The 26,118-nt window shown below is 39.1% G+C and overlaps 1 protein-coding gene across 1 annotated transcript in view; it reads left to right on the forward strand.

Moving 5' to 3' along the window:
- Positions 1 to 20,765, forward strand: part of deptor (DEP domain containing MTOR-interacting protein) — a 46,608-nt gene extending 25,843 nt beyond the window's left edge. Inside the window, exons 5-10 of the mRNA XM_047360898.1 lie at positions 1,226 to 1,404; positions 6,466 to 6,648; positions 7,561 to 7,698; positions 9,175 to 9,245; positions 9,484 to 9,588; positions 17,160 to 20,765. Coding sequence (XP_047216854.1) covers positions 1,226 to 1,404; positions 6,466 to 6,648; positions 7,561 to 7,698; positions 9,175 to 9,245; positions 9,484 to 9,588; positions 17,160 to 17,312 — 829 coding nt within the window. The 3' untranslated portion in view covers positions 17,313 to 20,765. The remainder of the gene's footprint in view (positions 1 to 1,225; positions 1,405 to 6,465; positions 6,649 to 7,560; positions 7,699 to 9,174; positions 9,246 to 9,483; positions 9,589 to 17,159) is intronic.
- Positions 20,766 to 26,118: the final 5,353 nt, after the last annotated feature.

Below are 26,118 nucleotides of genomic sequence, written 5' to 3' on the forward strand. Positions count from 1 at the left end.
TGGGGCCACCTTGCTATTGACGATCCCACCTACATTGAGGTGATAGTCAATCCAACCCGAGTCGGGTAGAATAGGTAATAATGGAAAAGGAGCATTTGTTTTTCTTAACTCTTCTTAGCATATTTAACATTTTTGTAGTTTATTTTAGTGCATATTTTATTAGATTTCTCTACTGTAATTTGGCGTTGTATATCTTTGTTTCTCTTAGCTTACCTTAACTTAACATAGCTTACCTTATTCAGGTTTTACTCATCTTATCTTAATTATCTTCATCTTAGTTAAGACAGTCCCTTATCAAGGCGACTGTGGCTCAGTGGGAAGAGTAGTTGTCTCGCAGTCCGAAAGTTGTGAATCCAGGTCCAGCTTCCTACCATGGCATATGAAGATGTGCCCCTGGGCAAGGAACTTAACCTCAAATTGCCTACTGATCTGCATATTGGTGCATGAATGTGTCTGAGAGTGCAATTGGGAGAATGTGGCACTAGTGTAGTGTTTATCTTTGCTTACTTTATTTTTGTTTAGCTTATTTTCACTGAGTTTTTCCTAACCTTTCTAAGCGTATTCAACATTATTTTAGGTTTAGTTTAATGTAGTTTATTTTAGTTAATACTTTTTTAGTTTTCCCTACTGTAATTTAGATTAGCTTATCCTGCATGTCTTAGCACACTTTAACTTCACCTAGCTTTTATTATTTTATTTTAGCTCATCTTAGTTTAGTTTAAATTGATTTAGTTTAGTTTGGTTTTGTGTATTATAGCATATCTTAGCTTGGCATAACCTAATTCAGCTTAGTTTATCCTATTTAATTTTACTTTAGTGTTGCTTATCTTAGCTTTTCTTATTTTCCTTTAGCCTATCCTATAGTTTTTCTTAGCTTGGTTTGAATTGCTTTACTTAGCTTATTTATCACATCTTAGCTTATTTCACCTAAGTTCTTATCTTGGTTTAATCAAGTTTAAGCAAGCAGTCCTAATTCTCAACTTATTATGCTGTTATGGAGATATTGCATGATTTGTGTATTTTTGCATTTAAGAAAGAGGGGAAATGCGAATATTTTTGTCTTTAAGAATGTACCTTTATTAAAAATGTTGCCTTTCCCCTGTAAGTTTGTTTTCTATATTGAGCTGAGAAACAAAACAATGATAATAATAGTATTATGGTCATCATGGTTGGTGAGTTTATTTGTCTGCGGTCTGCCTTGTTTTTCTCTTTTTTTCTCCTACAGGCTGATGAACACAGATAACAACCTGATACAGACCAGAGAAGAGACGGGGGTGGCATTTGAGCGGGCCCTGGTCGCTTCCGAGTTCATGGACTGGCTTCTGCAGGAGGGGGAGGTGCCCACCAGGGAGGAGGCCGAGCAGCTGGGACGGAGGCTGCTCGAACATGGCATCATTCAGCATGGTGAGGAGAAAGAATATTCACACTAATCTATAGGACTCTGATTCAACATTTTTAGCTATATTAATTTTGTAAGGAAATACTAAAGAATAAGAATGGAAAATTAATTACTATAATAAATGTTAATGTAGATTTAAAACTGATGGGACATGTGGTAAGAAACAGAGATAATTTAGTGAAAGCAAGTATTTCAGAAAATGAAACAAATTATGTCTTCTCTGTCATCTGGCTTTAAGAGGTCTACCCCTAGGGTTAAAAGTCTGACTGGGAGATTTCTTTTAAAATATTGGTGGTGTGTAAAAGACACTCAATGACAATACGCTTGGTACGCTCTATCGTCCAATCCCACCTCATATGATCCTATCTCAGTGTTCTGCTGTTAAAGCCACTCCTCCCCAGTTTAGAGGCCAAAACATATCTTTGTTACATTTTTTGCCTTTGCAAGCTGATTACCACCCACTCTCAAAAACCTGTTTAGCATAAACACATATTGTGTATAGATAGATATTAAGAGGATTATTTCATTAAAACCTAAAAACAAAGGATTTAAAAATTAGGTCAATAAGGTCTCTGGAGGTATCTGAAAGTTTTAAATATGGAAACTAAGTTAGTTATGCTCCTAAACCTAATTTCTGCTCTATTAGGATCCTACTTAGTTGAAAGTGACCCATGTTTTATCTTACATTGGCCAAGATCACATTTCAAGATTTATGTGGCTCCTATAGTCAACCTGACCTGTCTGGGGGGCTGGGCGTGAAGTAGGATTTCAGGGAGACCACCAGGAAGGAAAGGAGAGGCACGTGAAAAGAAAAACAAAACAAAAAAACAAGCTAATTCTTTCTATTAAGGTGTTGTGTTGGAGTCTTATTATTACACTTTACTGCATGTGAATCACTTCGAGCTTCAGGCTATTATAGAATTTTAGATTATATTTTAAAAATAAGTGGGATGGTGGTCAAAGTTATCCTGCAGTGTTCAGAAACTCCTAAAAGACTTTCAACTTAAAAAAATAAATTACAAATTAAGAGCAGAAATACTTTTGCTATCCAAAAAACAGTTATTGATATGATGTTCCCATTTGTCAGTAATTTGTCATCATTAATAGATGGAGAGTGAGAAGAAATGTAAGACATGCCGTTGTTTCTCTGTACTTCTGCTTTGTGTGCAGTGTAATCAAACTCAATCTTGTCTTGTGTACTGCATCTCATTGAATCAAGCTACTTACAGACATAATAGGCACTTACTGTAAAGTGTGCCAATGGGGCTTTGAGTTGTTTGTCTGTCTGTTAGGTTTGAGAGCCAACTTTTACAAATGTTTCAGTTGTAAAAATGGTTGAGTTTGTTAGCACATAGGTTTCTGTCCACCAGTGGCTGTCCATGTGGGACCATTCAAGTTTTACATTCTATTGCTTGAATGTGTTTCTGTCAGAGCATCACATTTAAGAAGATTTGATTTGCATTAGATCTAATTAGATCAGATGCTGTTTTACAGCAGGAAATTGGCTGATGGATGGATTAAAACGTTGTGCAATTGTTCCCAGCTTTCACTCTTCCAAACACAGGAAAGCACAGAGAAATAGAGACCCATTCCACCTTACCAGTGCTCTATTTGGAATTTCTTATAATGTGTGAGCTAAAAAGGGTGACTGATTAGAAATGGTCCACTTCCTGTTGAGCTTAGGTCAGGTTTCCCAGACTTTCTATAACATGCACCAGCAAGTTTTCCAAGTACCACTACAATACTTTGTCATATTAACATAGAAAGAAAAAAAACATTAGCTAAAGCGTATATGCAGTTTATTGCATCCAGCTCCAGAAAGTTACCCAGTTCCAATTTGGAAAAATTGGCAGAAAGGTCCTCTGAAGTAAAAATTGAAGGTGGGACAGTTGAAGATTTCTCAACCCTTTTATCCCCATACGTAAAAATCCAAATGGCTACCATGCATACAATTTTTAAACATTTAACACTTCACAGACCATTTGTATCTCACTTAACCTTTTATACAGATTGTACTGTTAATCTACTTTAGTGAAAGTATTGCTATAGAGGTCTAAAACATCAAAATGCTGACAAATTAGTTGCCACTGTAATGCAAATTGTAGTTTGCCTTATCACTACATCAGTTGGCTAATCCCACTACAGCAAGGTTAGGTTGTGTGTGACATCATTTGCAGATCCAAATTTCAGTTTCAGAAGTAAATGGACGTAGCCACCAGCATCCATTCCTGGCTCATACTTTGAGTTTCTGTCATTTTGTCCACATATGCTGGAAGAACTCATCTTTATGGTTGTTTATGCTTATTAGCATTTCATTTCTTTGTATTTATGTTGTGGGTAATCTGTACCAGAGGTTTGCCAGAGTACCACTAAAGTACCATATGTGGTACCTGCACCAAGGTTTGAGAATTATGGGTGTAGATTACATTTACAACATCCTGGCTCAATAAGCACTTTTACCAAAATGTCTATATAGTATTTAGAAGGGGCTTTTAGTTGAGATGGTGCTGTTAAGGAATTGTTTCTGTTTCTGAAATCATTTAGATATGACAAATTTAACTGTTTCTTGCCTGTACGCAAAATACCATACTCTTTCATGCACGATTAGGCTTCTAAAAATGCAAATGATTTCATATAAGAACATAATTCTTGCATTTCATTTGGGCTTTCGGACCGCCTTCAGTGACCTAATAATGAAGCTGTATCATGTTAAAAAGTTATTTCTGCTCCTTCTTCTCTTCCCCATCTGTTCTTTTTTTTTGACTCACTTCCTGTCCTCCAGCTCCTTAGTAGAGCTGAGTGTCTTGAGGGCAGAGGAATGTGGCGACACAACACAAACACCATAACACAAACACCATAACACACACTGAGAAGCAATAAGGCGTGTTATCTCAGCCTCTGAACATCAGACTAAAAACGGCACCACAACATTTAATATCAGGCAGAGTGTAGATGACCTTGGTAGGGTCTCGAAGAGTCATTCTACTGTACATAAAGAATACAGTGTGCTTCCTACAACATATGATGGACTGACAGTTTTCCAACAGTTTTGAGTGTGAACCATACTTCCAGGGTGTGATCGTTGTGGTTCATTGTTATGGTTACAGCACATCTTTGACCTTGTTGTGTCATGGAGGAGCCTGGTATCAGCAGTGGTACCTTATCTGTGGCATGCGGATTGGTGATCAGAGAATTTGAAGCAGGGCCAACCAAGCAGACCTGAATACAAAGCTATAACCTACTTAATGGAATGCCTTTGGCAACACAACTGTGTCCTGCTGTGCAACCAAATGACCTCAACCAAGCAGAGAAAATGAACACTACCAAAACTTTCACACAAATAAATACAGCTTAATGATTTGGCTCCTTTGCACAAAGAGATGAGCATGAACTAGGCTGTTTGGGAAAAGGGCTCCCTGCTATGGAGAAACACACATACACCCAAATTGGGCACATGGATGGTTGTTAATATACTGAGGGATGTTATGAGTTTTAAAAGTCAAAGTTTGAATCTAAAATGTTTGTATTTGTCATGCTACTAAAGAGAAGCCCTGCCATCATATTTAGTCATCAGGAGAAAGGTGCAAGACAAAGCACATGCATTAGAAGGGGCTGATTTGATATATGGGCAGGTCTGCCCTGGGAAATTTATATATCATGTGTCAAGTTCTGTGGAGTTTTAGAACCCAATCACAGGCAGGAGGAAGTCAGTGTAGTGGACTTAATGAATACACTGAAGAAAACACACTTACAGGAGGGGGAAAACAACAAAGAAGTAAGTTGCAAGAACAATAGTATATAGCTGGAGACTATTGTCCAAAACCGTTTTGGGTTCATGCATGATACGATTTCCAGTTAGCCTCTTTCTGAAATCTTTACGAGTTTTCCTCTGGCTCATGATTATTCTCAAGATAATAAACAACAGTTCTGTTTATTATCTTGAAAATTTTTTCTTGTTCTTGCCACCTTGTGTAAAAGAATACATTTCTCTGTTCTAGCAGAGTACTGCATGTATAGGCCTTAACGAGACATAAACCAGAAACCATGTAAACATTACAATGAAACACTGGGGAAATACCTGAATAACATAAACACGGGACAATACAGGAACATGACTAAACACAAATCACAACAACATCCTGAAATGTCAAAGTCGAAGTGTTTTTGCAATGACAGAGAAGTATACAGAGAGTCACAACTCATGTATCAAATCAAAATCAAAATCAGCTTTTTGGCTCTTTAACAGGGGTGCTACTAATTGTGCAAGCTGCATTAACACAATTGGTGTATTTTGTCACTAAATGGTGAACAATTCAGAAAAAGAGGAAGTGGATATAGTTTCCATTTTTAACCAGTTGTTTGACTCTTGGTTTCGAGTCATTAAACAAACCACAGTATTAGTAGAAAATTAAAGTTTTTAAAGTCTTGATTTTATCAAAATGAAAGAAAGAGAGTTGTTTTTTCCTTGGTTCATAGGTGAAAGGGACTTGTTGCATCTATTGCTATAAAATACCATTTTAGATCAAGAAACCCATCTTTTTTTAGGGCTTCTGTTCATTTATGTTGACTTTTTTAAATAAAAGGGTCATGTCGATCTAAATGAATTTGGCTGTCATTCGAGCACAGCTTTGAATGAAAATAATCAAGCTTGAAATGGTTTTACTCATAAACATTAAAAGGACACACAAGAAAAGAACACTTTTTAGGCTTCTGTAAAATGTGGAGGGGTCTGTTTTTTTTTTTTCTTTTTAGTTTTGTAGTCTGACATGTCTGTTTTACAGCTGTATTTTACAGCTGTTTAAAGTAACTAACTGCATGAACAGAAAAAGGTGCACATAGTAGACAAGACTTGACCATGATCTGATAAGTTTAGATAACTAAGGTTGATAGATATAAGTTTCTTAGAGTGTTACAATCAATCTGCATTGATCATATTTTTTTTCTGTTTTTTTTTTAATATTAGCATCAGAGGTAGGTCACACATTTCATGAACTTAATCCTTTCTTTGTTTCAGCATTCATGTATTTACACCTGTGTGACCATTGTCCACTTGGCTTTTCTTTCAGTCACCAACAAGCATCACTTTGTCGACGGGCCTCTCCTCTACCAGTTCCGGATGAACTTCCGGCGACGGCGACGGTTGATCGAGCTCCTCCACGAACGCAGCCGTGGGATCCCTGAGAGCCACGACAGCCCCTTCTGTCTCCGCAAGCAGCAGTCAGACGGAGGCAACACTAGCTTCCTCTCAGGTAGGCGGTGAACCGCAGGCTTAGAGTTGCTGCTTGTCCCGTCCTATTTAACGTTCACCTGTTTTACCTCTCCTGTGGGAGGATTTGTGGACATTTGAAAATGTCGCCACATCTTCTGAGAAGCTGTGTATTAATGAAATTTTAACAACGAAGAAGATTTTGTGTCCCTATCGAAGCAATAATGTGGTTCTAAAGGTTGAAAATTACTCCTATCGTTCTGTTGTAAACAGTGACAAATTTACCTAATTTGGCTTATCTTCTGTTGACTCAGATACCAGAACGGAAGCACACTCCCACTTAGTAATGCTGGTGTCCACGGTTTATAAAAACAACAGAGGAGTCCTGTTTGTGTTGCTATGTAGAATTACTCAATAAACGGTGCTCCCATCATTACATTTCTCCCAAAATTTAAGGTACAATTCCTAGGGATTGTAATTTCGGTCCTCCCTCTGTTTTAGTATAATACTGTCTGTGATTAAGGATTTCTACCTTTATTAATAATGTTGTAATTTGTTAATAGTGCAGAACATTAACAAATTGAGCAAAAGTCTTAATGGTTTGAGGGTGTAAAGTAATGTTCTAACAGCTTTGAATTAGATACTTTATTGTCATGTTGAAATAATTGCAGATGGAAGATGTTTTTAGTGTTCTATTTAAAAATTGATTAACATATACTGATATAGTAACTGTAACATGTCATAATATACTGTAGCTTGTTAAGGGACAAACCTTCAATAACTTTTGACCGGGCCTTTTAAATTTTATGTGACAAGTTGTAAAATTCCACTTTCTCGATTGCGCCATAGTTTTATTTTAATAAATAATAAAGTTTTGCATGTAACAGACAGGGTTAGATAGTTGATTTTTTTGCTTCTTCATCATTTTATTCATGTAAATTTGTGTCTGTGTTAGTGAGTCCCACTAAAGAGATTAAGGTGGCTGTTGGAGTTCGTCGAAGCAGCATGAGCAGCAGCTGTGGCAGCAGCGGTTATTACAGTAGCAGTCCAACGCTCAGCAGCAGCCCACCTGTTCTCTGCAACCCCAAATCTGGTAGGACGGCATACAGGCAGCTAAAGTTTACAGTTTGTACACTGCTTTCAGTGTTTTATCAGGTCACTGGATAGAAACATCTAACAATTTTATGTTAGTAAGAATTAATCAATGCAGAAATACAACTGGTATAATGTTAGAAAAACTCTGGTGATGCAGTGCCTTGCAAAAGCATTTAACCCCCCATTAATTTATTGACATTTTGCCACTGTGTTACTGGCACTAGGCGTATCACAGCAAAGGGTTCTGGAAACAAACGCATGCCAAAACCTTCTCATTTTTCATTATACACTACTTTGTGTTGGTCTACCACATAAAATCCCAATAAAATACATTCTTGGTTGTGGTTTTCATGTGAGAAAATGCTGGACTTCAAATTTGAGCTGTGTGGGGGAAACATATTTATTTTTATTTGTCTCTGTAATTGTTATTGCAAAGTTTATCTGTTGTGTCTAAACCAGACAGAGCCGCTTTGTGCAACTTAGTCTGTTAATGATACACATAAAGAACAGGAAAAGAAAGGCAATGATACACACCCACACAGAGATAAATGTACTTGGAGTGTTTCCAGTCTTTTTCTCCTACTAAATTAGTCATTTTTTGTATCCTGAGATGCTAAAAAATCTAAAGCATTCACAGCATGGTGAACTTAGTGCATCATGTAGTTATAGTCATGTGTTGATGAACTTGAACAGATCAAAGAACATCCTGGGTGATGGCCTAAAATGGGAGGCTGACATGACAGTTTAAACAGAGTTATTTCATTTTTCTTTTATCATATCAGAGCTCCTCTCTCCACAGAGAGGTCGGGAAGGAGGATAAAGGATTTGTCACTTTTACTTCCTCTTTCTAGTGTGATCAGTGTGAAGTGAGGTTTAATCCCAGATCAGAGACATCCAGACACACTAAACAATGTGTACAGCTCTGAGACTGCATTAAAAATTCTTTGGAGTTTGTTGTGTGACTTAGGATTTTAAAGATCGGTCAGCTGAACCTTTTGCACTTTATAGGTTTTGCAGTAGTTTATCTGTGTCTATCCTGTAACAAAAAATGTGTCCGTTTTTGCAGATTTAATAATGAGCATGCTGTGTTATAATTAAGAAGTATTAAGAAGTAGCTGAATACAAAGCTATAACCTCAATGCATTGAAACGTATCTTTTAAAGGAAATCCAAAATCCTTTTACATGCAAAACGTTTTTACATATAAAGTGTATGGAGATCTGTGTAATGAGTTGGGGACATTAAAGGAGAGGACTGTTTTAGGAAGTAGCGTGCCTCAGGCTGCGTCAGCATGTGACCTACACTCACATTTTCAACACTCAGACAAACACAAATGTTTTTAAACAGATGAATTACATTTGTGTTTGTGTATGCTCATTTCCGCAGCCTGCAGGGAGGTGGTATTAATCCATGCTTATCTAGGATGTTCTTTCTCATTGTCACTGTGTGCTGTGTTGATGTGTCTTTCTCAACAGTGATGAAAAGGCAAGTGACTCCAGAGGAGCTGCTGACACCAGGAGGGCCTTTTATAAAGAAGACATTCACTGTACGGTCACACAAACACAGATCAAAGTCCTAAATTATTCATACAACCGTACTTATAGTGACTACATGTTCAAATACGATCCTTTCTACAAACAACTTATAGACAAATGTTCATTGATAATGTTTTGCAAAGAGCATATGATAAATTACCTGCTTTATGTGATAATTTAAATTCTTTTCGTTAGTGATCAGAAGCAGTGAGATATCATTTCAAGACTTCATTTGCTTTTGTTTCTCAGATTGTGGGTGATGCTGTGGGCTGGGGCTTTGTGGTGCGAGGAAGCAAACCCTGTCACGTCCAGGCGGTGGATCCTGGTGGACCCGCTGCTGCAGTTGGCATGAAGGTAACACCTAGTGGGAGCAGACTTACAGAGACCCAACATTCACTGCATAATCAGTCATGTTATTTACTGCAAACAAGCTGTAGATAGATGCATTTCATTTTGAGGCAAATAATCACCAAAGATTACCTAAATATACAGTGTGCAAGCCAGGAGGATATACAGGTCCTTCTCAAAATATTAGCATATTGTAATAAAGTTCATTATTTTCCATAATGTCATGATGAAAATTTAACATTCATATATTTTAGATTCATTGCACACTAACTGAAATATTTCAGGTCTTTTATTGTCTTAATACGGATGATTTTGGCATACAGCTCATGAAAACCCAAAATTCCTATCTCACAAAATTAGCATATCATTAAAAGGGTCTCTAAACGAGCTATGAACCTAATTATCTGAATCAACGAGTTAACTCTAAACACCTGCAAAAGATTCCTGAGGCCTTTAAAACTCCCAGCCTGGTTCATCACTCAAAACCCCAATCATGGGTAAGTCTGCCGACCTGACTGCTGTCCAGAAGGCCACTATTGACACCCTCAAGCAAGAGGGTAAGACACAGAAAGACATTTCTGAACAAATAGGCTGTTCCCAGAGTGCTGTATCAAGGCACCTCAGTGGGAAGTCTGTGGGAAGGAAAAAGTGTGGCAGAAAACGCTGCACAACGAGAAGAGGTGACCGGACCCTGAGGAAGATTGTGGAGAAGGGCCGATTCCAGACCTCGGGGGACCTGCGGAAGCAGTGGACTGAGTCTGGAGTAGAAACATCCAGAGCCACCGTGCACAGGCGTGTGCAGGAAATGGGCTACAGGTGCCGCATTCCCCAGGTCAAGCCACTTTTGAACCAGAAACAGCGGCAGAAGCGCCAGACCTGGGCTACAGAGAAGCAGCACTGGACTGTTGCTCAGTGGTCCAAAGTACTTTTTTCGGATGAAAGCAAATTCTGCATGTCATTCGGAAATCAAGGTGCCAGAGTCTGGAGGAAGACTGGGGAGAAGGAAATGCCAAAATGCCAGAAGTCCAGTGTCAAGTACCCACAGTCAGTGATGGTCTGGGGTGCCGTGTCAGCTGCTGGTGTTGGTCCACTGTGTTTTATCAAGGGCAGGGTCAATGCAGCTAGCTATCAGGAGATTTTGGAGCACTTCATGCTTCCATCTGCTGAAAAGCTTTATGGAGATGAAGATTTAATTTTTCAGGACGACCTGGCACCTGCTCACAGTGCCAAAACCACTGGTAAATGGTTTACTGACCATGGTATCACTGTGCTCAATTGGCCTGCCAACTCTCCTGACCTGAACCCCATAGAGAATCTGTGGGATATTGTGAAGAGAACGTTGAGAGACTCAAGACCCAACACTCTGGATGAGCTAAAGGCCGCTATCGAAGCATCCTGGGCCTCCATAAGACCTCAGCAGTGCCACAGGCTGATTGCCTCCATGCCACGCCGCATAACTGAGTGCATAACTGTACATGATTATTTGAAGGTTGACGTTTTTTTGTATTAAAAACACTTTTCTTTTATTGGTCGGATGAAATATGCTAATTTTGTGAGATAGGAATTTTGGGTTTTCATGAGCTGTATGCCAAAATCATCTGTATTAAGACAATAAAAGACCTGAAATATTTCAGTTAGTGTGCAATGAATCTAAAATATATGAATGTTAAATTTTCATCATTACATTATGGAAAATAATGAACTTTATCACAATATGCTAATATTTTGAGAAGGACCTGTACATACTAATCAGAAGGGGATGCATGATTGGCTAAGGGAACACATGCTAAAATGAATGCAAAGTACGAAAAATACAATATGAGGATACCTAGAGTCATTGGTATAGTTAAAAAGAGATTGACTTACTGTGTATACCTGAATCTACATTTATAGTCTTTCAACATGGATAGTTTCCAAACATTCAGCAGCTTTAATGTATTTAAAATAAAACAAATCACATTACTGAGTATTACACCTGCTCTGTGAGCTAAATTGAGTTGGAGTACTCTCTTTATACTCATGTAAGAGTATAAAGAGAGCAGTTCTTTTGTAATATCCATTAATTAAAATCTGACACAGTTAAGCCGAGAATATTTTCATTTGTAAAGATTAAAACATGATGTTTTCTCGCTAGTGTTACTACCAAATGCTTTTTAAATGTAAGAACGGGGGTTCTTTAAGAAATAAAAGTTTCAGGAGAAGTGTCGAACAGAAATGGGAAAGAGGAACAGTTTCTGTGGCTTCAGTCTGCAAAAGGAAGACAGCAAAGACAGTGGCAAGAGACTTGTGTTGTCTAAGGGGAAAACCAAGAAAAATGAGATGAAAACAAGATATTGTTAGCTCTGCTGCCTCAGCTGGCATTGAAATATGTCAACAAGAGCTACTTAGAATTCTGGAAAATCCATGTATGGGGACTTTAGCTTCATCATAGAAAAGGAAGAACCACAGAAAGAGAAGAAAAACTAAACTTCACAAAATATGTTTTTAATCAGATCATGTGAGCTAAATTTAGTTGGAGTACCAGCACTGAAAGAGGAAACTGTTAGTTCTCCTTTGGTCCCTGTTGGATGGGTGCGAAAACTTGTTATCACTCATGTAAAAACCTTGTGTTGCAAGGCACCTGCACTATGCCTTCCTCTCTGTGTGTGTGAGATCATTGTTATCTTCGTGAGAACCAGCCTCCTTTCTGTCTCACACACGTCTGAACTGTCTGTTGAATAGTGTATATAAATAAAGAGATAGGGTGTCAAAACGTTGTAGTTGCACTGCAAAGTGGGCTACCCTTGCTGCAAGTAACTCTGACTGTATCGTTCTTACCTCTGACTTGACTAAATAATACCTAACAGTCCCTGTTATTACCATCACAGTATTCAGTGTGAAGGATGATGCCAGTCATAGAGGCCTCACTGATGAATAAAAGCACATGGACTTCTACACCTTTGATTTTGGAAATGTCTTTGTGAGTATAGCAATTCTACAGAGGGCAATTTCTGCCACATGAGAGGAATACAGTCACATAGTTGAAGTTTCAGGCACATAACTTTGTATTTCATAGTGAACATTATAAAATACATCTGATAATCATGACTTTGAAAGTAAAAATTAACTTGTATTTTCAAAGAGGTGGCTTGTGGAGTTGGACAAGTGTGGACAAGCAGGAGGCAGCAGGCCACGGTGAAAAAAGGTTTAACAACTAAAACAAAAGCTTACAGGCAGGCATGAGGTGGGCAAAACATGGAACCGAGACAAAAACAGGCATGAACAGACTTGGCATGAAATAAGTATAATCCAATGAGGAACAAACAGAACTGAAGAGTATATATATAGACCATGGCATAAGTGAAAGCAGGGAGACTGATCGATTGGAGCAGGTGGACCAAATGAAGCAGATTGTAAACTGTGGTAACAAGAATATGAACAGACATGCAGGAAAACAAACACAATGAAACATAAACTAGAATGCATCATGAACAGAACACAAGAATCATTAAGAAACTAAACTTAAGGAAAGAATTACTAAAACTCAGCCTGGAGAATCATGATCAGAGAAAACCCAAAACAAAACTCACACATCCTCAAATCATGACATGTATCTCCTAATTTTCACATTGACTCAAAAGTTTGACTTTCAAACTCATGACTCCACTTTTTAATCTCATAATTTTGATTCTATATGTGAAATTGTGGCTTTGAAACCCACACAATAAGAACTTTATATCTCAGAATTATTACTTTGAAAACTGATCATTATCACACTGAAAATCATAATCAAAAATTGTAATTTTTATATCAATATTTTCACTTTGAAAGTCATAATTTGTACTTTATGTGACAAATTTGACTTTGAATCTAATAATTATTTAGACTTTGAATGTCATATATGTGTTTGTAAAATCCATAATCATGACTTTGAAAGTCAGAAATATCCTTCTGAATCTAATCTCATAACTCATATGACTTTGAAAGTCATAGTAATTATTTTAAATGTGATAATTATGACTTTGAATTTCACAATACACATCCCATTTTTACTTTTCTGAGTGGCAGAAATTAGCTCCCATAAAACTGAGCTTATAAAATCAGAGCCTGAAACAGGACTTTCAGGTAAATCCGTCTCAGTCCATCAACACTGACAGATTAAATTCCTTGTGTGCCGCAGGTTTATTTGCTTGCTTGCTCCAGTTTCACCTCACCTGAGTGGTTTAGTGATGTTTAATGATTCTGATACACGACCCAGGGAAGGGATTTCTGAGCTTGTAAAGTGATGGCATTGAAGCTCAGGCAAAAGGCCAAAGGAGAGGGGTGAGCTTGGACTGCAGGTTGTAAAACCATTAACAGGCTGTTCTCATGTTTAATCACCTATCTGTGCTCTCCAAGTTTGCATCTGTGTCTTACTTCCAACTCATCCGTGTCCGTTTCATCAGATCGTTCTGCATGTACAGAACGGAACGTCCTGTTTGTAAACTTGCACAAGATTGCTACAGTAACTTTAACTAAATGTAAAACATTTTAACCACAATGTAATATTTCTAATATTAAATATAGACTGTAAACTGGATTATGAGGAAAAACGGGATCTGACTGCCTGCTGAGGTTACAGTTTGACATTTTGGTAAACACTCTTGTTGAGACTCTCATGGATTCCTGCTGTCACTTCAAGGTTTCCAGGAAACCAGCGTGCTCAGCAAAATCCCTGCTACTGGCTGAGGTTTGGGTTTGTACCTCTCGGTGAAAATACTGGTTGTTTTTAGATTTTATTTCATCTATGGGCTTAATAAACATCACATTTATATGTACTAAAAGTTAATATGACATCCATCTCTTTGTGAGCACAGATTTGTCTTTATTTCATCAGTCCAGAAATTCTGCAGTGTAAACCCAAACAAACCTGGAACTGTTATCAGTCCCCTTCTTTCTCAGTTACCAAGAATGATTAGTTTGCAGTTTCATTTTTTTTTATTTTTGTTTATAGTCCTTGTTGTGCGGTTTCACCTCTATTTCATAAGGCCTCAGTTTGTCTATGACCCGATTAGTTTTGTTGTGAAGGGTTCGCTTTTCCTTCACTGTGTAAAACTGATTTTTAACTTTCTTGGTACAATGAACTGTAGTGTCCAGCTGGGCCAATGCCAACACTAATAATCCCTGAGCTTGAAAGAAAGCAAGCATCAGGGGGAGAGTCCAGGAGGAATGTGTATAGAGATAGTTAAACAGGCTGAAAGCAATAAGTGGTAGCAGGAAGACAGCAGCAGAACAATCTTCAGGTTGTCTTAAAGGAAACCGTTTTTAATTGTTTGTTTGTTTTAGGGGACATATTATGCTCTTAAATCCTTCCTTTTCACTCTTAAATCATTCAGTCTATATAAAATGGAACAGCAATGCTTTGGTCTGAATTCCTTGTTATTGTAGCTCCACAGGCCCCTATTTTAGCTCTGTTCTGAGGTGCTTCTGAGAGCAACTTGTTTTGGTACCATCTCTTTAAATGCTATTGAGGCACTTCACACCCCGCCGCCCTACAGGGCAAGGTGCGCTCCACTTTAACCCGTTTGGCCATTTTTGTAGTCTGGTAACGATTATCTAGCGGTGCAGAAACAAGACAAAAACAGGTAAAACAATGCAAAGCTGTTTATGTAATAATAATATTCAAAACACGCGGTACAGTTCTGTCCTGTAGAAGCTACAGGCAGCACACAGCACTAACATAAGCAGACGGCACGATGCTACTGCTATCAAAACTATGGCCAGGGCACCATATCATCACACAATAAATTCATGTCTAAAGTAAAGCTTGTTGTCATTTTAGCGTTATTTGCAGTTTACCGCTTTGCTGTGTCCGTCGTTTCCATAGACAGTAGGAACTGATCCCCTTATTCAGATGAAGTCTTTCACCAACTCCTTTTTGATACTGGTGGAGGTTGCTGAAGGTACTTGTCCTTGAAGTAGGGAATTAGGAATTTCCCCACTGATGTGGGTAGATTTCCATAAAAAAAAAAATGTAACCTGGGACTTTGAAGAGGCACTGATGCTGTGTAATGGCGTAATGAACTGTTTGGGTTAATACACCCAACAACTGAACATCTAGACTTATCCACGTTCAGCGTCGGCATACTTGATCCATACAAAATCGCAGCAAGAAATAAAACTGGCAGAAATGCGAATTGGTAGCTGGAAGTCCATGAACTTATTTAGCTGTTCTGCAGCAAATACTTAGATGTAACAGTTCAAAAAGGTAATAGAGAATAGAGAAAACTGAACGGATTGAAAAATATGAGCCAAACAGAATATAAAGATATCTACGCAGCACGTATACGTCCCCTTTAAGCTACTTAACAATGCTGAAAGAACCATTCAGACTTTAAAAAGCAGCTAAACTCAGTTAGCCCCGTTAGCCAACTATTTTAACTAGGAGAAGAGCGGCCTTAAATGGGAGATTTTGCACTGACTACAGGTTAATTCATGTCTTCGTTTGGGGGACATTTTGTCCCTCTTTGGCAGCCAAGGATCTGGAGTAATATTTAGTTATCTTGAACATAAAGTAAAGTAATTACATGACTCCAGTGTACAATATCATCCATCAGGAGGAAGCTCAGAGTTATTTTACACAACAGGACAGCCAAAATAAGAATAACAAGGTTTTATAGCTCTTTCTTTCTTTAATTGATATTGAACATTACAGCACTTTTAAACTTAGACTCCACACATGACATGCGATTTTCTAAAGTATTTTTAAACATCTGATTGGTTAAACATGAAGCCATATCGTTATCTGTCATTGCTGTGTTGGAGCCTTGGTAGTATAATGATAAGAGACTCAGGGTTTATGTGTGTAAGACGTGTGTTTAGGGTGTGGCTGTCATGTTCTTATAGCTTCACAGCTGATAACAGTATTAACTCTGTGACTGTTATGTTAGACGCTCTAACTGAACAGTCACAGAGTGTCGGCTCAGTTAGAGCAGATTAACAAGATCTGTGAGTTTTAAAGTAAATGTTGTTCTGTTTTTAAGGATTATTTCTGTGATGTAAATTTAGGATGCTTTTATTGGCTGTACTGAGTAATTACTTCAGTTCCTGTTTCAAAAATAATCAAAACAATCATCACTCAACAAAAACATACTACAAAGTTTTTTCACAGGTTGATTCATGTTTTCTTCTTAAGGAAAACAATATAAATACTTGTTAGATATTTTTGCCCCAGTCAATAAAGGGTTTATAGAGTGTTTAGTAAAGTCAGAAATCCAAAACTAGCAACATTTTCTTTTGTGTTTTTAAAGGAACAACATTAAATATAAATGTAAACATAAATGTAAGACATGTGAAAACATCAATTTTCTGCTGAGAATGAAACTAACCCTCCATCGGTTTAGCCAGCAAAACATTACCATCACCATCATATCTGTATGCTTATGACATCACATCTCTAAAGCATCCCTCAGTGTTTTTTGTATTTAGAACTACAAGAACTGTTCTTTGGGGAATAATTCCTAAATTTGTTTTCCTCATCCTTATTTAAAAGACAGCATAACCTGAAACCTGGAATCGCTTTAGGAAAAGCTTCATCCACCTCTCCTGTGTTCCTCCAGGTGTGTCAGTTTGTTGTGTCTGTGAACGGCCTGAACGTCCTCTGCCACGACTACCGGACCGTCAGCAACCTGATCCTGACCGGCCCCAGGACGATCGTCATGGAGGTGATGGAGGAGGGCTACCAGAAACAAAACTGTAACATGTCGAACTGAAGTGGGGAATAAGACAAAGACTTCAAACTTCTTTAAGTGACAGATGTGGATGTCTTGTTAGATTGAGATGTCTGATTTTGGTAAATAGCTCAACCTGCAGGCAGCTCCCCTTTTGTTGATTTTGTCTTCAGAAGGGAAAGTGTAAAAACTCAATTAACCACAATTAGAGGATCGCTCCAGATATAAACTGTGGAGAAAAAGAGAAAATAGCAAACTATATTCCTGATTTGTGGACAAACTGAATCTGTTTGCTGATTATGAAAGAGTTTGAAATGTTACAGGACTTGACCCAAAGTCCCTCATCAGAATGTGGAGATGAACAATCATAAGGGAAACAGGGTAGAAGTCTACATCAGGTTGTAGATTTCAAGAATATATTCCATGACCTTTGCCCCTGTAAGACTTTAGCTGAAGACGTCTCCTCCTGGTTAACACTGCCCTCTACTGAAAATAACAGAAACATGCACATTTACATGCCATCAACACTGTTTTATTTTAAAGAAACTTAAATTTAAAAGATACAGTTGTTTTATGTGTGGTGTTGCTGAGTGAAAACATAGAATAGAGACTAAAATTATTCAAAGGGTGACTTATGTTTAGTGGGGTTTGTTTAAGAAACATCAGCAACCCGTCTTCACAAGGATGGAGTTTGTTCAGGAAACAGACTGCATTGTGTTGCAGTTTAATGGAATGGTGCAATGATTCTATCGCTACACACTGAGTTAATAACCTGAATCCGATTGACAACATTTATTTGATTTAAATAACACCGCTTCAGCACCGAGTCATCTTAAAACATTATTTCAGAAATGAATGACCCCTGATATTATGTCTGTTTATTTATGATTTAATGTATGTAAAGTTGATCAATTTAAATTTGAATAATTTGTGAGAACCTATTTGAGAACAATATTAAACTGCTGCTTGCATTACAAAAAGAAACAAATAATATACAGTTCCTTGTAAAAGTATTCCTACCCCTTGACCTCTCATGCTGTCAACACAGCATGATGTGTTTTATTTGATTTGATATTATGTGGTAGGCCAACACAGGAATGCACAGTTATGGAAAGAAAAGCATGTGTTGTTTAATTTTGTTTTTATCATCAAAACTTTACAGTAACAAAATTGTAGGACCTTTGCTGCAGTTACAGCTGCAAGGCTTCTAGTTTATGTTTCTACCAGCTTTACACATCTGGAGATAGATTTTTTGCCCATTCTTCTTTTCTAAATAGTTGAAGCTCAATCACATTGGATGAAGAGCATCTGTGAAGAGCACTTTTCAGGTTTTGCAGCAGATCCGGATTAGAATCTGGACTGTGAGTCATTCTAACCCATAAATATCCCTTAATCTAGACCTGGGTGTTTAGGGTCGCCCTGCTGGAAGGTCTTTTACTGCCTCTAACAGGCTTTCTTCCTGGATTACTCTGTTTTTAGTTACATCCACCTACACATCAACTCTTTCAAGCTTTCCCATACCAGTTGAAGAATAGCATCCCCACAGTATGATGCTACCATCATCTTGTGTCCTTGTACAGATAGTGTGGTAACTTTTCCCTACATATGGTCTTTAGCATTTAGGCGAAACAGTTGGATTTTGGTGTCATCTGATCAGAGCACTTTGTTCAGTGTGTTTGCTGTGTTCCCTACATGGCTTGTGGCAAACGTTAATGGGACTTGTTATTGTTGTCTTCTAGCCATTCTTGCATACTGGCCAGATTTGTGGGTTCACAACTAACACTTGTCCTGTCAACAGGTTCCCTCACCGGAGCTGTGGATCTCTGCAGCTCCTCCAGAGTTACCATGAACCTGTTGGCTCTCTCTCTGATTTATTGGAGTCTGAATACAAATCCCTGCTGCACTTTTAAGATTTTTTTGTGCTGGTCTATCGCATAAAATCCCAATAAAACACAAAGAGGTTTCAAATGTAATGTGGCAAGCTGTGAATAAGTTCATTGTTGCAAGGTACTCTAAACTGTGTATTGTCAAGTGTTAAATAAATGACCTCACTGAATGTTTTACTACGCACAACCACAAAGTGGAATGTCATTTTGGAATGCATCAGAACTAACGAGACCTTATCTTTTCTATATAGTTCGTGTTCCACCTTAACACAGTTTTTCTCTATGTTGTACAAACCACCATCAGATTTTCTTAGTTCTTTTTTGATTTACTTGAAAGGACCTTAATAGTGAAGCCCTTGTGTGCTGCAGTGGCATCAGTTCAGCCCCCACAGCATCAACTTTTTACTAGATGATTTTAGACCGTGCCAAAATATGTTTAGATATGCTTATGGTTACATAATATCTGAAGTATACTCTTGAGTTAAAAGAAAAGTGTAGCTAAGTGTTTCACATTGCTCATGCAGTATGGCTGTAATCTTTAGTAAAACTTTTTTACATGCTTGTTTTAGCTAAAACCACACTGCCTGTGTTGATAGATACTTGGTTTAGACTTTGAAGACCAATATTACTAAATATTTCTGAATTTTTAGACTTCTAATATCTCTAAGCTGTGCAATTATTGTGTGAACTGTGTTCAGAAGTGTTTGTTTGGTTGTTGCTCTTTAGGTGTTTTTACAGGAAGGTCTGGATGCTATAAATATGTTTATATATAGCTTTATCGTTTAATCCAAAACTCTTCTTTAGTCTGAAAGGCCTAATTGATCAGACAAATCAGAACTCATTGTTTCAATGTTTGATGTTCTTGAACTCGTAAATTTTTTATTGAATGTTTGTGACCCGGTCTTTGCACACAGTTAATGAAACATCTCTACAGAACAGTGAGGAAAACTGAGCAACATCATGTCTTTCTCTTAAACCAGAGAGGAAATTCTCATTGGTCTGTTGTAGAAATAACATAATCTGTGTTGTTTAACATCTTCACTCAGCAAGGGTTTGACTTAAATGTCTTTATTTCTTTGCAGTATTAACCTAAAGCAATCTTGCAGAAGGCTCTTGAAAATAAGGTAGATGTTGGACCAGGTTTGTCTGTTTGCAAAGGGGGCAAAAGGTGATGCCAGTTATTGCTGGGTTGTCAGGAAATAGAAATATGCAGAGCTTTCACTTGTAATAATAGTTTTAGGAGGGATTTTGGTCCTGGGTTGACTTAAGCAGATTCTAATTGTTTTATCTTGAAGTGTTTGCCTTAAGACCTCATTTAGCTGCTAATTATGGTTGGTTGTCACCTGATTTCTCAACTTACTGCATTAAAACTTTCACTGACAATCAGTGGCTTCTTTCACACAGCGATTACGCAGTATGGAACCAAAAAATTCATTTATTTATGTTAGGATGCCACTGTGCCGGTTTCACATTTTGTCAAATTGAAACAACAAGCTTCAATGTATTTTGGGAATTTTATGAGAGCATAAAATTCACACAGCATCATGCATCATTGTGAAGTTAAGGAAAATGATACGTCTTTTTTTAACAAATAAAAATCTAAAACATTGGTGTGCGTTTGTATTCATCCACCCTGAGTCATAACTATGTTGAATCACCAGTCATTGCATTTCCAGCTTTAGGGGTATGTCTTTAGCAGCCACGTTTCCACTCATTCTTCTACGAAAAACAGCTGAGGCTCAATCAGATTGGATGGAGTGTCTCCGTACACCATTTTTTATGTTTTGTCCAAGACTCTTAATTGCCACTAGTTACACCATCAACGGCAGTCTGTGAGTTTCGACCCCCATTTTGACTCTGCTGACCCACAGATGAACAAACACAAACAGCAAAGGCACATCTGTCCTGCCCTGAACCTGCTGTGTGAAAATGGCTTGCTTTATCTTTTCTTTTTTTTTTTTTTATAATAGAAGCGTGACAGAATGCAACTATCTGTCTTGTCGTCTGTGTGAATTTTTTCTCAGTAAAGGGACTCTTGCTGCTATTTCAAGACACTGGTGTTTGTTTTCCTCGGCTAGCCGAGGATTAATGTTTAAAGACGATACAAGCTAGACAACCAGCTTGTTTCATTACATCGTTTTAATGTACAGAAAGGCTGTGATTGTCTCTTTACTGTTTGTGCATTTTCGCTAAGCAAAAGCAATCTTTCGACCCTCTTTTGTTTCTCATGCGAAAACTAATAATCACCCTCTGAGTCTTGTTTGGCTTATTTTACTATCCAAACAGTGTGCATTGCTTCACGTTTTTTTTGTTTTCTGTGCAGTAAGTAAATGAGTACTATTGATCAAATAGAAGCTCAGTACAACTTTCACCAACTAAATATAATTTTCTTTTATTTAATGTTTTAAATTTCTTTTTTTCCTTTACCTTAATGCAAACTCCTCATAGATGTTTATGAATTTGAACGTTTAATTTTTTTTTTTGCTCAGTTGGGTAATAAATGCATAAGTACATGTTTTATTCATCTTTACCCATATAGACACAGGAAGACAGTGCATGCAAATGTTTGAGCACCCGTGGTTAAAAATCCTTTTAGAATAAGTTGACAAAAGAGACAATATGATTTCCTTATGGTGAAATTTATCACCATCAGTGATAAAAGCAATATAAAAATTTGAATACCCACAAAGAGTTCTTGTTTGGATTTTAGTGTTTTTAGGTCAAACCAAGCCAACTTCATTGAAAAAGCATTTTACAAACAGCAGGCACTGACCAAAGTGCTGAACACAAAGAATGATAAAAATAAATGAATATGTAACGATGATGCAACTCAACCAGAACCCAAAACGCAGCCAGACAAGAGATTGGTTAACCAAAAGTTTTAATATAAAAAAATAATAATAATAATTGGGTAGAAGAGGTTCCACTGAAGCAGTCAGACAGGAAGGACAGGAATGGAGGTTTATCAGGGAATTGAAATCCAGCCGGGGAGGAAGTGGAAGTGGACAACAGGAGGTCTTGGGGGTACCAGGAACAAACAGGGGACAGAGAATATTTCCACCAACCAGATGCAGAAGCGGGAGACAATCCAAGGTAAGCACTGGAGGGTTTCAGGCAGGGATAGTCCAGTAATCCAGAGACAGAGTCAGAGACAGGCAGGTTTCAGCAACGTGAGGTCAGGACTTTTCCTGGATGACCTTACAGGTTTGACCTTGGAGACATGGAAAGTGGGGTGCACACGTAATGAAGAAGGTAGACTGAGACGCACAGCCAGTGGGTTAATGACCTTGGCAATAGGAAAAGGACCCACAAAACGGGGTGCCAACTTGCGATTCTCTACCTTGATGGGTAAATCCTTAGTGGATAACCAGACCTTCTGACCCACCAGGTATCTTGGAGCTTGGGATCTGTGACGGTTGGCATTACGGGCATAGACAGCTGAGGTCTTGCAGAGAGATGCTGTGGCCTTTCTCCAGACTCTGAGACAACGACGTGCTGTTAAATGGGCAGCAGGAACCTGGGTAACCCCTTCCTGAACAGAGAGAATAGGCAGTTGATAGCCATAAACATGAAATGGTGACAGACCTGTGGCACTTGATGGTAATCCATTGATGGCGTACTCCACCCATGGTAAATTCTGGGACCAGCGACTGGGAGCATCCATGCATAGGATGCGTAATTTGGTCTCAACTTCCTGATTCATCCTTTCTGTCTGGCCGTCCGTCTGAGGATGGAAACCTGAAGAAAGGCTGACGTCAATGCCAAGAAGGGTGCAAAACTCACCCCAGAAACGGGAAATGAACTGAGGTCCTCTATCTGAAACGATGTTACGGGGAATGCCATGAAGTCTAAAAACCTCTCGGGTTATTACATCAGCGAGTACAGGAGCTGAGGGTAACTTGCGGAGAGGAATGAGGTGGGTCATCTTGGAAAATCTGTCAACCACAGTGAGGAGTACAGTGTTACCATGAGAAGGAGGTAGGCCGGTGACAAAATCCATAGAGATGTGGGACCATGGTCGGTGTGGAATAGGAAGAGGCCTTAGTAGACCGGCTGGAGGGCGTCTTGAGGGCTTAACTCTGGAGCAGGTGGTACATGCTGACACAAACTCTCGCGTGTCCTTTCTGAGTGTGGGCCACCAGAAACCCGACTGGACCACTGCCAGGGTCCTAGTAATACCTGGGTGACAGAAAAGTTTAGAGCCATGACAGAACTGAAGGACTTTAGACACCATTTCCTCAGGAACATACAAAAGTCCCTTAGGACACTGAACAGGAGGTGGTTCTCTCTGATGACTCCTCTTGAGCAGGCTTTCGATACTGGTAAGAGCTAGCCTGGTCTTGGGGGAAAGGATGTAGTCGTGATCAACAGAATCAGAAGGACAGACAGAAAACTGATGAAGTCTAGAAAGTGCATCAGGCTTGATGTTCTTGCTGCCAGGTCGATAGGCTAGGGTGAAGTTAAATCTACTAAAAAATAGTGACCATCTAGCCTGTCGTGGGTTAAGTCTCTTGGCAGATTTGAGATATTCCAGGTTCTTATGGTCTGTCCACACAGTAAAAGGATGTGTGGATCCCTCAAGCCAGTGCCTCCATTCCTCTAACGCTAGTTTGATAGCCAATAGTTCTCTGTTCCCAACATCATAGTTTCTCTCGGAGGTCGAAAGCCGGCGAGAAAAAAAAGCACAAGGATGTAACCTAGCATCGTCTGAAAACCTTTGCGACAGGACAGCGCCAACCCCAGTCTCCGAGGCATCAACCTCCACAACAAAAGGGTTCGATGAATCTGGAAAACGCAGAATAGGAGCTGAGGTAAAGAGACGTTTTAGTTTGTCAAAGGCCTGTTTGGCTTCTGAGGACCATTTGAACTGAGTCTTTATAGAAGTGAGTTGATAAAGAGGGGCGGCCACAGAACTATAACCCTTGATAAAACGGCGGTAGAAATTGGCAAACCCAAGAAAACGTTGAAGTTCCTTCAAACTGGATGGGTCAGGCCACTCCAGGACTGCAGCCACCTTTGAGGGGTCCATGTGAATTCTGCCAGGAGCTATGACAAAGCCCAGAAAGGATACAGATGATTGATGGAATGAACATTTCTCGGCCTTAGCAACTAGTTTATTTTGGAGAAGCCTGAGAAGAACCTCACGAACATGTTTGATATGGGTAGAAAGATCCTTTGAAAAAATTAAGATGTCATCAAGGTATACAAAAACAAATCTGTTTAGCATGTCCCTTAAAACATCATTAATCAATGCCTGGAAGACGGCTGGGGCATTGGTGAGCCCGAAAGGCATGACCACGTATTCATAATGACCTGAAGGGGTGTTAAAAGCTGTCTTCCATTCGTCTCCTTCTCTTATGCGGACCAGATGGTAGGCATTACGCAGATCCAGTTTGGTGAAGACAGTACTACCTTGAAGGAGCTCAAAAGCAGAAGTCATGAGAGGTAGAGGGTATCTGTTCTTAATTGTAATTTCGTTTAGACCTCGATAATCGATGCATGGTCTAAGTGAACCATCCTTCTTGCCAACAAAGAAGAATCCTGCACCTGCAGGAGAAGAAGACTTTCTGATAAGTCCTGCCTTGAGGGCGTCAGAAATGTATTCCTCCATTGCCTCTCTCTCAGGACCTGTAATGGAATAGATTCTGCCTCGAGGAGGGGTAGTACCAGGGAGAAGGTCAATGTCACAGTCGTACTCTCTATGGGGTGGTAGAGAAGTGGCCTTAGATTTGTTAAATACCTCACACAAATCATAATAAATCTTAGGGACCTTAGACAAGTCTGGATAAACAAGGTCGATCTCACGGGGAGATGTCATGATAGGGGCTTCCCTCAAACAATTAGTAGAGCATGATGGCCCCCAAGACTGAACCTCACCAGTGAGCCAGTTGATGACTGGACTGTGTTTGATGAGCCAGGGGCGTCCCAGAATCACAGGAATCTCCGGAGACCTGGTTAGCAGAAAGATGATCCTGTCGTGGTGGTTTCCTGAAATGAGTACAGAAACAGGCTTAGTGCAGCGAGTTACTTGATCAATGAGATGCCCATCAATAGCAAAAATCTCACGTGGTCTCTCTAGAAGTTCCAACTCCAGTGCAAGCTTATGAGCTTGGCTGACATCAATAAAGTTAGCATCAGCCCCAGAGTCAATGAAAACAGGTACCTCCTTATTTTCAGGAGAGTCGGGAAATCTGATGGTGCACCGATTATGGGGAGGATTCTGAGACCTGAGGATAGGGCTCAGCAAAGACCTCCCGAACTTTACTGAGCCTGTCCTTTTAACGGACAGTTAAAGGCCCGATGATTCCTCTCTCCACAATAAAAACATAGTTGATTCCTGAATCTCCTATCCCTCTCTTCAGTGGAGAGTCTGGTCCTGCCCAGTTGCATGGGCTTCTCAGTGTTAACAGGAGGAGGAGTGAAGACTTGGGACTTGGGGCATAGTGCTTGAACTGACCTGGACGGTTGAGACTCGTCTTTGATAGTTAGATGATGACCTCTCCCTCTTACGTTCACGAAGGCGCTGGTCAATCCGTGTGGCCAGCCTTTCTAAGGCCTCGAGGGTCTTGGGAGGGTCACGAGTAGCAATTTCATCCTTGATATCATCTGACAGACCCTGGTAAAAAACGTCAAACAGGGCTTCATTATTCCAAAAACAACTAGACTTCAAGGCATGAAAATTGATAATGTAGTCAGTAACAGGTCGAGAGCCCTGTCTGAGAGAGAACAGTCTCCTGGCAGCCTCTCTCTCAGGTCAAATAGGATCAAAAACCCTCTTCATCTCATCAGAAAACTCTATAAATGAGTCACAGCAGTCAGCATCATTCTCCCACTCAGAAGTTCCCCAAAGCTTAGCTTTACCAGACAGTAGAGAGATTGTATAGGCCACCTTGGCCCGTTCCGAAGGAAAGGCAGTGGGCTGGAGTTCAAATAGCAGGGAACACTGGGTCAAAAAAGGTCTG

The sequence above is a fragment of the Girardinichthys multiradiatus genome, chromosome 3 (genome assembly GCF_021462225.1).
Source record: "Girardinichthys multiradiatus isolate DD_20200921_A chromosome 3, DD_fGirMul_XY1, whole genome shotgun sequence".
In the NCBI taxonomy this organism is placed as follows: Eukaryota; Metazoa; Chordata; class Actinopteri; order Cyprinodontiformes; family Goodeidae; genus Girardinichthys; species Girardinichthys multiradiatus.